The sequence below is a fragment of the Taudactylus pleione genome, unplaced genomic scaffold (genome assembly GCF_031769625.1).
Source record: "Taudactylus pleione unplaced genomic scaffold, aTauple2 ptg000154l, whole genome shotgun sequence".
NCBI classification, from domain to species: domain Eukaryota; kingdom Metazoa; phylum Chordata; class Amphibia; order Anura; family Myobatrachidae; genus Taudactylus; species Taudactylus pleione.
The window spans coordinates 22474466-22484490 of record NW_028284556.1 but is presented as its reverse complement, the minus strand read 5'-3'; the positions used below and the strand labels follow the sequence as shown (position 1 = coordinate 22484490).

Here is a 10025-nt window from a genome sequence, read left to right as displayed (position 1 = left end):
TTTAATATATGTTATTATATTTCCACATTTCTGCAAATATGGAGATATTTATATATTTCTGAATTCTACAAAAAACATCTAAATAGGATCTATGCTATTTTCTTTTGGCACACAATCACTGTACAAACTGTGTAATTGATTACTTATAATTACTTATAATTGTTATTCTCTGAAAAGCACTGTGTGATATGTGTGCACTATAAAATAGCTGTTAATAAATAAATACTTCAGTGCTCTTCTAGTATATACTTGAGGACAGCTGCATATTCTATGAGCTTGCAGGCCGAATACTATTCAAAATTGCCATCATACAGTACAATCCATGGAGGTCATCAGGGACGATGAAAGCTATAAACAAAATCTTTAAGGTGCTAACAATGGCCCCAAAGGACACCAGTTGGTCAGTCAAGATATACAGTAGTATATTAAAACAAATAGGTTTTGTAATCATACTATCTATAACAATACTGTACACAGTTTTATTAGACTGTTGGGCAATATAAGCTACATAAGCTTCACTTCTTTTTCTGATGTTTTTCCTTTAAACCTGCACATAAATCTTTGGGGTAGATGTATTATTGCGGCACTTACCGCTATAATACATCTACTGTGCCACTATAACGCTTCCCGAAGCAAGAAGCACTACCGATGAGATGTATAAACATCTCATCAGCCGGAGAGGGGGAGCGTTAACTCCCCCCTCCGGCGCTACCCGCTAGAGATAGCAGCGCATCAGCCTAGTGCTGATGCGCTGTGTCTCTTCCCGGTCGGCTCCACTGAGCATGCGCAGAATCTCAGCCTGGAGCCGACAGCAGGGACAGCGCTGTCCCTGCTGTGGAGATAGGGCAGCGCCAGGTTGTAGCTGTCGATAACGACAGCTACAGCCGGCCGAACGGTCATACGTTATGACCGTTCATACATAGCCCTGCCGTCGGGGCTGCTATAGCGCCCCTGTCATTTACCGCCCAGACCCCCGATCATACATCGGGGAGAAGCGGTATCAGCGCACATAACGTGCGCTGATACCGTTTCTGGGCTTCGTACATCTACCCCTTTATTCCCAGTGTTAGCAATATAAAAACTTCTTACAACATATATAATGAGATCAAATAATAAGATTTTATTTGCTGAATGCAATGGTGCGTAGGTGCATATGACCTACAATTCTGAATGCTATGGCTGACTATTATTCTATATATTTATTGTTATGTAGAGTTTATGCAATTTTGGAATAGAGCTTTTCAAACAACCACCATGATGTCCTCTAGAGGCTTCCTGTTTAAGTCTGGCACAGTTGCATCCTTGCTTGGGTAACCAACAGGAAGCAGCATGAGCAATTTTTCATTGACAGGACGTTGAAGTAGCAGTCTGAGTCGGGGTCCACAGTTCAGAGGTGTAGTGGTTACTGTAACCAGACCTGCATTCTGTACAAAAGCAAGAGAACAGATATCAGACAGTAACTGATAAGTGTAATGTCAATTGTCTCTAGAATGTTTAAGTATTTCTTTTTTGTGAGTTACTGTAGGTTGTCAGTGCTTATTTTGTGGCCAGTGGTGAAAAAACTCCACCAATGCAGGGTTGAGGTATGCAGTCGAGAAGCTGGTGGACCTAATCCCAACAGCCGGCTTCCCGACTGCTTTATCCCGGCAAGGGTTAAATGACAGGCGTCTAAATCTTAGGTTTAGGCGGCGGGGAAGGGGGGGGTCAGGTTTAGGCACTGGGGGGAAAGTTAGGGTTAGGCACCTCTAAGGGAGGGTTAGGGGAGGGAATTAGGTTAGTCTATACTTACCTTAGAGACGATCGGGATTTTCACCCATGTCGGGCAGCCGCTGTCGGGATTCCGGCAGTAAATCATACCAATTCAATGGTTGTGGGCTTTTGTAGGTGCTTCTGAAGTGTATTTGAACTACTTTTTCGACACAAAATGGAGCCCCGACATTGTATATAGTGCACTATACAGTTCATGCATACCTCTCAGCCGTTCTGATTTCAGCAGGACAGTCCCGCATTTCAGGCACTGCCCTGCACAAGTCATGCCCCTTTTATTCACGTGTGCATCCAGGGCGAGGATTCCACAGACTTCTAGAATGATGGGAGGTAAGTATATTAGGGCCTGATTCAGCATGGATCGCAATTGCAAGCCCGTACGCAAAATCGTCCGATGGTGTGTACTGCGCATGCATATGCACCACAGTGTGTGTGCGCGGAATAGCATTGCGGTGTCACTACGATCAAACACGCAGATAAAAAGCCATCGCAGAGTGAGTGACAGGACATCAGTGTTTGGGGGATGCTGGCGGGGGAGTGGTCGGAGAACCGCAGGCGTATGCCTGTATGCTTGAACCCCGTTGCATGGGCGTGCATAAATTAGCCACTGCGACATCATACGCAGCTTGAGTACTCACTGCGTGCGACGAGGCTTGCAGGTCAGAGCTGCTATACTTCTGCGTGAGGGTCCGTTGTTACTCGATGTTACTGATGTAACCGATGATTACGGATGTGAGAAAGCGGTAGTGAGCATCTCTATGCTGGCTGAGAGGTTGCAAACATTAGCATAAATGCATGTGATTACACAGCTGCGATCACAATAGCGATCCATGCTGAATCAGCCCTTAGTGCAATGTTCCTTTATTTGAAATTAAGGGGCTAATTCAGAGATGAACGCTTGACGGATTTGGTTTCAGCTTTCTGTGCTGTAATGCGGCTGCGGCTCTGGATGTAGTGTGGGGATTGACAGGCTACGGTCGTGTTTGGGGGTGGGGGGGACGGGGATCGTTGCACAAAACTAAAGTGTGTCACCTCTGTTTTGTTGGAGTTCCAAGGACAGTGACTGTGGGCCTGATTCAGACCCACTCGCGAGCGGCTGTCCGCTCGCAAGTGGGTCGATGTTCTGGACTGAGCATGCGCACGACGGAGGGAGCTCCGTCGTGCGCATGCGCCAGACGCGACGAGCGAAGGAAAGTCCTTCGCTCGTTGTGTCTGATCAAAGGGGGCGTGCTGTCGATGTTGATTGACAGCACGCCCCCTTTGGTAGGCGTGCCGGGGGCGTGCCTCACTGACGGGGGCGTTCCCACGGGAACGCCTCCCGTCAGAAGCCAGCCCACTGACATCACTAGTGATGTCAGTGGGAGTGATTTTGGCTCTGATAGAGCCAAAATCACTCCGGAGCTTGCGGTTGAAAACCTCAACCGCAGGCTCCGGCTCGCAGTTTCGATGGTCGCGATGGTCAAGACCATCGCGGCCAACAAACTGCACGCTCATATAGCCTGTGGGTGGTGACCCACAGCTATACGAGCGTCCCGGAGGACGCTCCATTTTCATGGAGGGCGGCCCTCATTCAGAGCGTGCGCTCTGCTAAGAGCGTACGGCTCTGAATGAGGGCCTGTGTCTTCCGTCACCATATCTCGGCAGTGGAGATGTGGAGGCCATTTTGTCAGGGGTGTTTTAAGAGAGGAGGGGGGGTCGTGTGCAGACTCAGTGCGGCCCCCTCCTCTCTGTAGCGGTGCCATGGCGGGTGCAGTAGATTCTGGCTTAGTGCCAGAAATTGGCACCCGCGCCATTTTCCCAGGGACAGCAGTACTGCACATGCGCAAGTCTCCGTCTCCGCCATTATCCCAGTGATTTTTAATGCTTTGTGGTGCCAGCAGCACTATGGAGACAACAGACAGGTAAGTATAAAGAGTATATGGGTGCAGGGTGTAAGCTGTGGGCCCCCCTGGACCCAGGGGCCCATGTGCACCGGACACCCTGCACCCATTATAGATACGCCCCTTAGGGTTACTAAGATGGCCCATGCCTGCCCGATGGTTGCGATGGTGATCCCTGCTGCGTCTTCAGATGCAACCAGCGGATCACAGAAGCTGTCAGTGGGAGTCTTTGTACACAAGACGCCTCCTGTGGCTTTTGCATATATTTGCACAGCCGCCGCGTACAAAGATGTTTATACATCTACCTTGTTTTCTGCACAAGTGCAAATAAAACGTTTCATAGTAATAATTTCAGCTGTTCACTGTCCTCTCCACCACACTTATGTTCATTAGATCCAAAGGGGCTTTTTTGTATTTAAAGTCCTATCCTATCTTTAATCATTAGTTTAGATACACCCTTTAGCACAGTGTTTACCAACCTCAGTCCTCAAGGCGCAGTCCAGGTTTTAAGGCTATCTCACGCACTTTTCAGGAGAGTAGGCAAGTGAGTAAGTGGGGCCCCTTGATTTAAAGGCCAGTGTGCACCACACACCCTGCACCCATGGTAAATATGCCACTAGTAAGGAAGTAATATCTAGGGTAACTGGAATGCTCTTCAGTAAGTGTACTGAGGGCCTGATTCATTATTGATCGCTATTGCTAAAGCGTAAGCAGACGGGCGATTGTTGCGTACTGTGCATGCGTATGCATCGCAGTGCGTATGCATCGAAGGCACCACTGCGATCTCACTGCGATCATGGAAACCAACCAGAGCCATCGCAGAGTGATTGACAGGCAGTGAGAATTTGGGAGTGGTGATGGGGGGGGTGTTTGTAGAAACACAGAAGTGCCTGACCGTTTGAACGCCGTTACATGGGCATGCACAAATTAGCCATTGCGATTACATACGCAGCTTGAGCACTCACTGCGTACAACAAGGTTAGCAAATTTTGTATGATCAGGTCTGCTGTAATTCTGCGTGAGGGGCCGATGGTACTCGATGTTACCGATGTTTATCTAGGTTTGCAAGGTTTTACAGATGTGAGATAGTGGTATTTGGAGATAGTGGGCGTCTCTGTGCTGGCAGTGCGACGGCATTACGATAGCATTCATCAGCATATTCTCGAAGCAGACCTGCGTGCGGTTACGGAGCTGCGATCGCAATAGTGAATCAGGCCCTGAATCTATTTGCACTACACTAGCTAACACCACCACTTTGGTAGCAGTTGGAGATGAGAGAGAGAATGTACAGCAGGAGAATTAGTCAATATGATTTTCATAAGTGACTTTAGAGCTCTTGTGGAAGGACAAAAATGCCACACTTACAAAAATATATAAAAAAGGCTGTTCTACAGTATGTCCCCTCACTTTCATGATTCATTTAATTCATAAATGAAGTTAAACCAAACACTAATTTAGGAGAAAATAAATACTTAATAAGTAGTTCTAAAGTTGAACAAGGTTTGATTTTGGATTTGACAGTTATACTTTTGCAGGTGCGCCTTCTGAGTGTGCAATGTATGTGTTATTATTACCTGTTTAGTTTTCATTATAATTACATATACGGTACACCCAATGCTAAAGTAGCTGGCCATTGTGCAAAACTTGTCCAAATAGCAAGATGCATTTTGTTTATTCTTTGGTTGATTTTATTTCGCTCGTAGCCCCACATAATAACCCTCTGGATGTATTAGCCTCTAATAAAACCCTTATGTACGAAAAATATGGCAAAAGAATATGCTGTACCTGAATGGCTGCCAGGAGGATTCCACATGCGATTGACACACTGATCTCATTGTAATAATGAGTCTTCTTTCTGTTACTAGAGAGAATTCCATATACTTGTTTGAAGATTAAGATCAAGAAAGGCGCAGTGTCTATATATTCCTTTACCCAATTTGTTCTAAAACAGAAAAAGTATAAACCAATTCATATAAAACAAATTTTCATTTAATCACAAAGATCTAATTTTAATGATGCTATGAAGATTACCAACCTCCTTATCACTTGTAAGATGATTCAGATTTTTTTATTTGTATTTCTTATAAAGAACTAAGGCCCTGATTCAGCAAGAACGTAATTGCAAAGCTGCACGCAGGCTTTAGATATGATGTAGGCACACAGGCAGCTTTGCAATTGCATCTTGCAATAATGCAAATGCAGCAGGTCGCAGACTGGGATCACCATTGAGTGGTCGATAGTCGCAATGGTGGACGGCGCCAGGTGGCCGGACAGCTCAGTAAGCCTCAGCTTACTCAGCCTGGCCAGCTTGAGAGCCCAGGATACTGCGTTGATCAACGCAGATCCTGGGCTTGCCACTCTCGGATAACAGAGTGGATACGCCCCCGTTTACGGGAACGGCGCCTGACCACAACACCGCACCACTCCTTCACTGCCTCTGCCTGTCAATCAGGGCTAGCGTGCATGTTAGCAGGACCCATTTTGCACACTTGCAGAATGGGTCCTGCGCATGCGCAGATTCCCAATAATCGGGAATCTGCGTTCAGTAGTGCACTCGGGTGCACTGCTGAATTAGCCTCTGAGTATTTAAAAAATAATTGCAAGGGATTGTGCAAGGTAGGTGTGCAGTTAGCATCTACAGGTGTGATAACCGAAATCCTTGCATGACAAGTAGGTCACATTGACAATACCCAAGAGACAGAGAATCTCTCAACGTTTTAAAGCAGAAAATCAGGATAAGAAAATCCCACTTCCAATCTGCCTATACCCCAGCCTAGCCACAGCCACATTACCACAAGGGAACAACCACTTCCTAGTAAGCCACAGCGAGTTCATGGTCTAATGCTGGCCATACACTAGCTAGATTTTGGGCCGATTGCCCGATATTAGACGCCTCGTACGATGCATTGTGTGGAAATCGTGTAGAATACAATACGATGCTCGCTCCCATCGCTCTTCTTTCATATCTTATGATCAGACGTGCAGCCCATATTATCCGTCGTAATCGTATGCAGATTGTGCCGTGTATTTGTGCATGCGATGCATCGTGCGTCCGAGCAGCGTAATTTAAGTCTATTATGATTGCATGTTTTTGATGAGGCACGTGATTGATCGTATCACGATCAGTTGTATAGGGGCGAGTGATCTATGTCAGATCGTATGTACATCGTTTGTCAAAAAAAGCACCAAATCGTACGGTCGGGGCTGCCAGGGAGCTGCCGGGGAGTTCAAGGGAAAACGTATGATGAATCGCATCTTATGCTGGTTGTACTAGTGTATGGCCAGCATAACCATCAAGACTATGGAGAGGTAGGATAGTGCAGGAAATCCTCAACCTTTACATTTTGTTCAGATACAGTATAATGAGGGAGATATATCTGTCTGCTTAAATGCAGATACACATGGCACTTGTTATTCTTTCTGGAAATTTTCACTTTGTAATGACATGCCATTCACTATGAGAATCATGATCTATAATTTCACAGTCAATCAAGTTGCAGTGACTGTAGCTCAAACTCCACATCACAGGCACCAAACCAGAGCTCTACATCTAGTTGGAGTTTTAATACTGTATTCAATTAGATGTGAGAATAGCAAAAACCCTGCGGGATGTAGTCATGTGACCGGCGGTCTTTAGACCGCCGGTCATAATCCCGACAGTGGAATGCCGGCTAGGGATTTATGATAGGAGTTGAAATACCGATGCCTAACATAATCCCAACGCCGAACGAAGGTAAGTCCGGGGCGCTCTTAGCGTTAGCCGTGGAGGGGGAGGGTTAGGATTCGGGAGTCTAGCGGGGTTAGGGTTAGGTGAGGGGTGGGATGGTGATTAGGGTTAGGCACCCCTATGGGGCAGGGTTAAGGTTAGGCACCACCAGAGAGAGGTTAAGGTTAGGCACCCCCCCAGGTGGGTTAGGTTTAGGGAGCGGTAAGAGGGGGGTTAGGGTTAGGCACCCCCCGGGGGTAAGTTAGGGTTTGGCACTAAGGGGGGAGGTTAGGGTTAGGTACCACTACGGGAGGGTTAGGGGGGGCAACAGGGGAGGTTAGGGTACTTACCTGCCCCTGTGGGGATCTTGATCCTGTCGGGCATCCGCTGTCGGGTTTTGAACCGGCAGCTGCGGGATTTTTTTGTGCAGGTGCAGATTTTTTAAAAATAAATTCTTTATTTTTGAGTTCAAACAGTCTCATAGCAGACAAAAATAATTACATTTCAATATCACATTAGTAAAATATAAGGGGTAACAGGTTTCTGTTTTTTGACCAATGCACAATCAGATGAAGACACAATACATATCCCCTGATATCAATGTATACATCTAAAACGTCAACACAAATAGAGACATATACTTCAAACCTTTTCTAGGGGGAGGGAGAGGAAGATGAGATAAAGGGGACAAGGGGAAAGTGCGAGGTTTGGTGTCCAAGGAGGTACAAAGATGATTTTGATGACTGTAAAAATATATATAGCTGTCAGGTGCTGGATTTTTGCTATTTTAGCACCTACAGAGCACGCACGAAATCCATATTTTTAGGAAAAATGGTTGGAAAATGGTCTGAGACCCTGGTGGCACCCCTCCTAATGACTAATTAAGCAATTGGAAGTTTCCTATTAGCTTAATTAGTCAGTTAATTCTCACCCTCCAAAGCTGTGTCTGTTCCCTCCAGCGTCGGGATCCGGTCGTCTGCAGCAGCGGAGTGTGTGTCAGTGTGTGTAAGTGTAGTATGTGTATGCGCAGGGGCACCGAGAGGGGGGGAGCGGGTACAGATTACCGGGGCCCGGGCTTCCTGAGGGGCCCGGCGGGGGCCTGGGTCCGGCGCCGTTCCCCCTCCCTCACAGCAGCCCAGCACACAGTGTGTGCTGAGCTGCAGTGGAGACTGCTCGTGGCTGCTGAGCAGCAGCCACAGCAGTCTCCTATACCTGTGGGGGGGAGCGATCACACTGATCGCGCCCCCCTGACTTTGAGCAGGGCTGAGGGGGCACAGAGCACCCCCCTCCCCAGCGCTTCACGGCGCTGCATATCTTTTTTTTTTCCGGGAAGGGGGTGTGGCCACGCCTCCCATGATTAGGCCACGCCCACTATTACCTGGGCCCGCCGCGGCTCTCAGCGGGCCTGTGTATGCGAGTGTCTGTGTGAGTCCCCCCAGAGACAGCTGCAGGAAGAATTACATTTCTCAGCAGCCACCTCCCCTTCAAGCAGCCCCCTGGACTCCCAGCAGCCCCCTCCCCAGCTGCCCAGTGCAAAGATGAAGGGGAGATGACCGGGAGCTGTGGAGACTACTGGAGACCAACAGACCATTAAGTAGGGTTTTTTTTTACTCGTACCTCGGGGTTTTCAGTGCTGAAAAAACTGCGTGCATACGCATGGTATTCAACAATGGGGCGCAAGGTTTTGTTTTCCCCGCTAAACCTCGCCCCCAATTGAATATGCCCCATAATAATTCCCTCCTATTATTACTACATCACTGAAATTATTCTAACATTATTCTAATATAAATTCAGCCTCCTTTAAAGTACACTGAGAGGGGGATTCATCAAATCTTTAAAAAAAGGTAAAGTGGAGGTTCTATACATATCAAGCAATTAGATTCCAGCTACATTTGCATTATGTGCTAGAAACATGATGGCAAGGGTTATATTAACACCTGAGGGGGCTCATGTGCAAGGGGCCCCCTCCTCTGAGCAGCCCCCTCCCCAAGCCCCGCATTTTACTTTGTGCTGGCAAGTGGGTCCCTCCTCCTCCGCGGCGCCATATTCCCAGTGATACTCAGGAAGATAGTGCATGTGTACAGAAGAGCAAAGTCTCTGATAGGTTGCTCTGCGCTATACCTCAACTTTTCCTCTTAAGAAGGTTTTATAAATCGACCAAGATTCCTGCAGTGAGCCTGTGAGCATATTTGTAAGACTGCTTGGATATATACAGTTACTATGACAGACTTTGAATGACAGTCATCCATCAAGCCGTTAAGATTATTACTTGGTGTATATGTAGAGAAATAAAATAATCTACCTTAGTTTCTTCAGATCATTCACCCATTTATCTCCCATTCTTTTCTGGTAGTTAATTTCTTCCTCTTCTTCAATAATCTCCCGAATCTTATGCTTCTGCTCTGGATCTTGCACAACTACAAATGTCCAAGGTTCTGTATGAGCTCCACTAGGAGATGTCCCTGTGATATGTAATAGAATACAGAATGGATATTGCTACTGTACAATCAGTACTACTTTATACAATTTATACAATCAGTACTACTTTATACAATTTATACAATCAGTACTACTTTATACAATTTATGCAATCAGTACTACTTTATACAATTTATACAATCAGTACTACTTTATACAATTTATACAATCAGTACTACTTTATACAATTTATA

The 10025-nt window shown here is 46.5% G+C and overlaps 1 protein-coding gene across 2 annotated transcripts in view; it reads right to left on the bottom strand.

Moving 5' to 3' along the window:
* Positions 1 to 1241: 1241 nt before the first annotated feature.
* IYD (iodotyrosine deiodinase) overlaps positions 1242 to 10025 on the bottom strand; it is a 66045-nt gene continuing 57261 nt past the window's right edge. For both annotated transcript variants that reach the window (XM_088474507.1, XM_088474506.1), the window contains 3 exons: positions 9656 to 9815; positions 5433 to 5589; positions 1242 to 1424 (listed from right to left, as the gene is read on the bottom strand). In XM_088474507.1, the coding sequence (XP_088330633.1) occupies positions 1242 to 1424; positions 5433 to 5589; positions 9656 to 9815 (500 nt within the window). The remainder of the gene's footprint in view (positions 1425 to 5432; positions 5590 to 9655; positions 9816 to 10025) is intronic.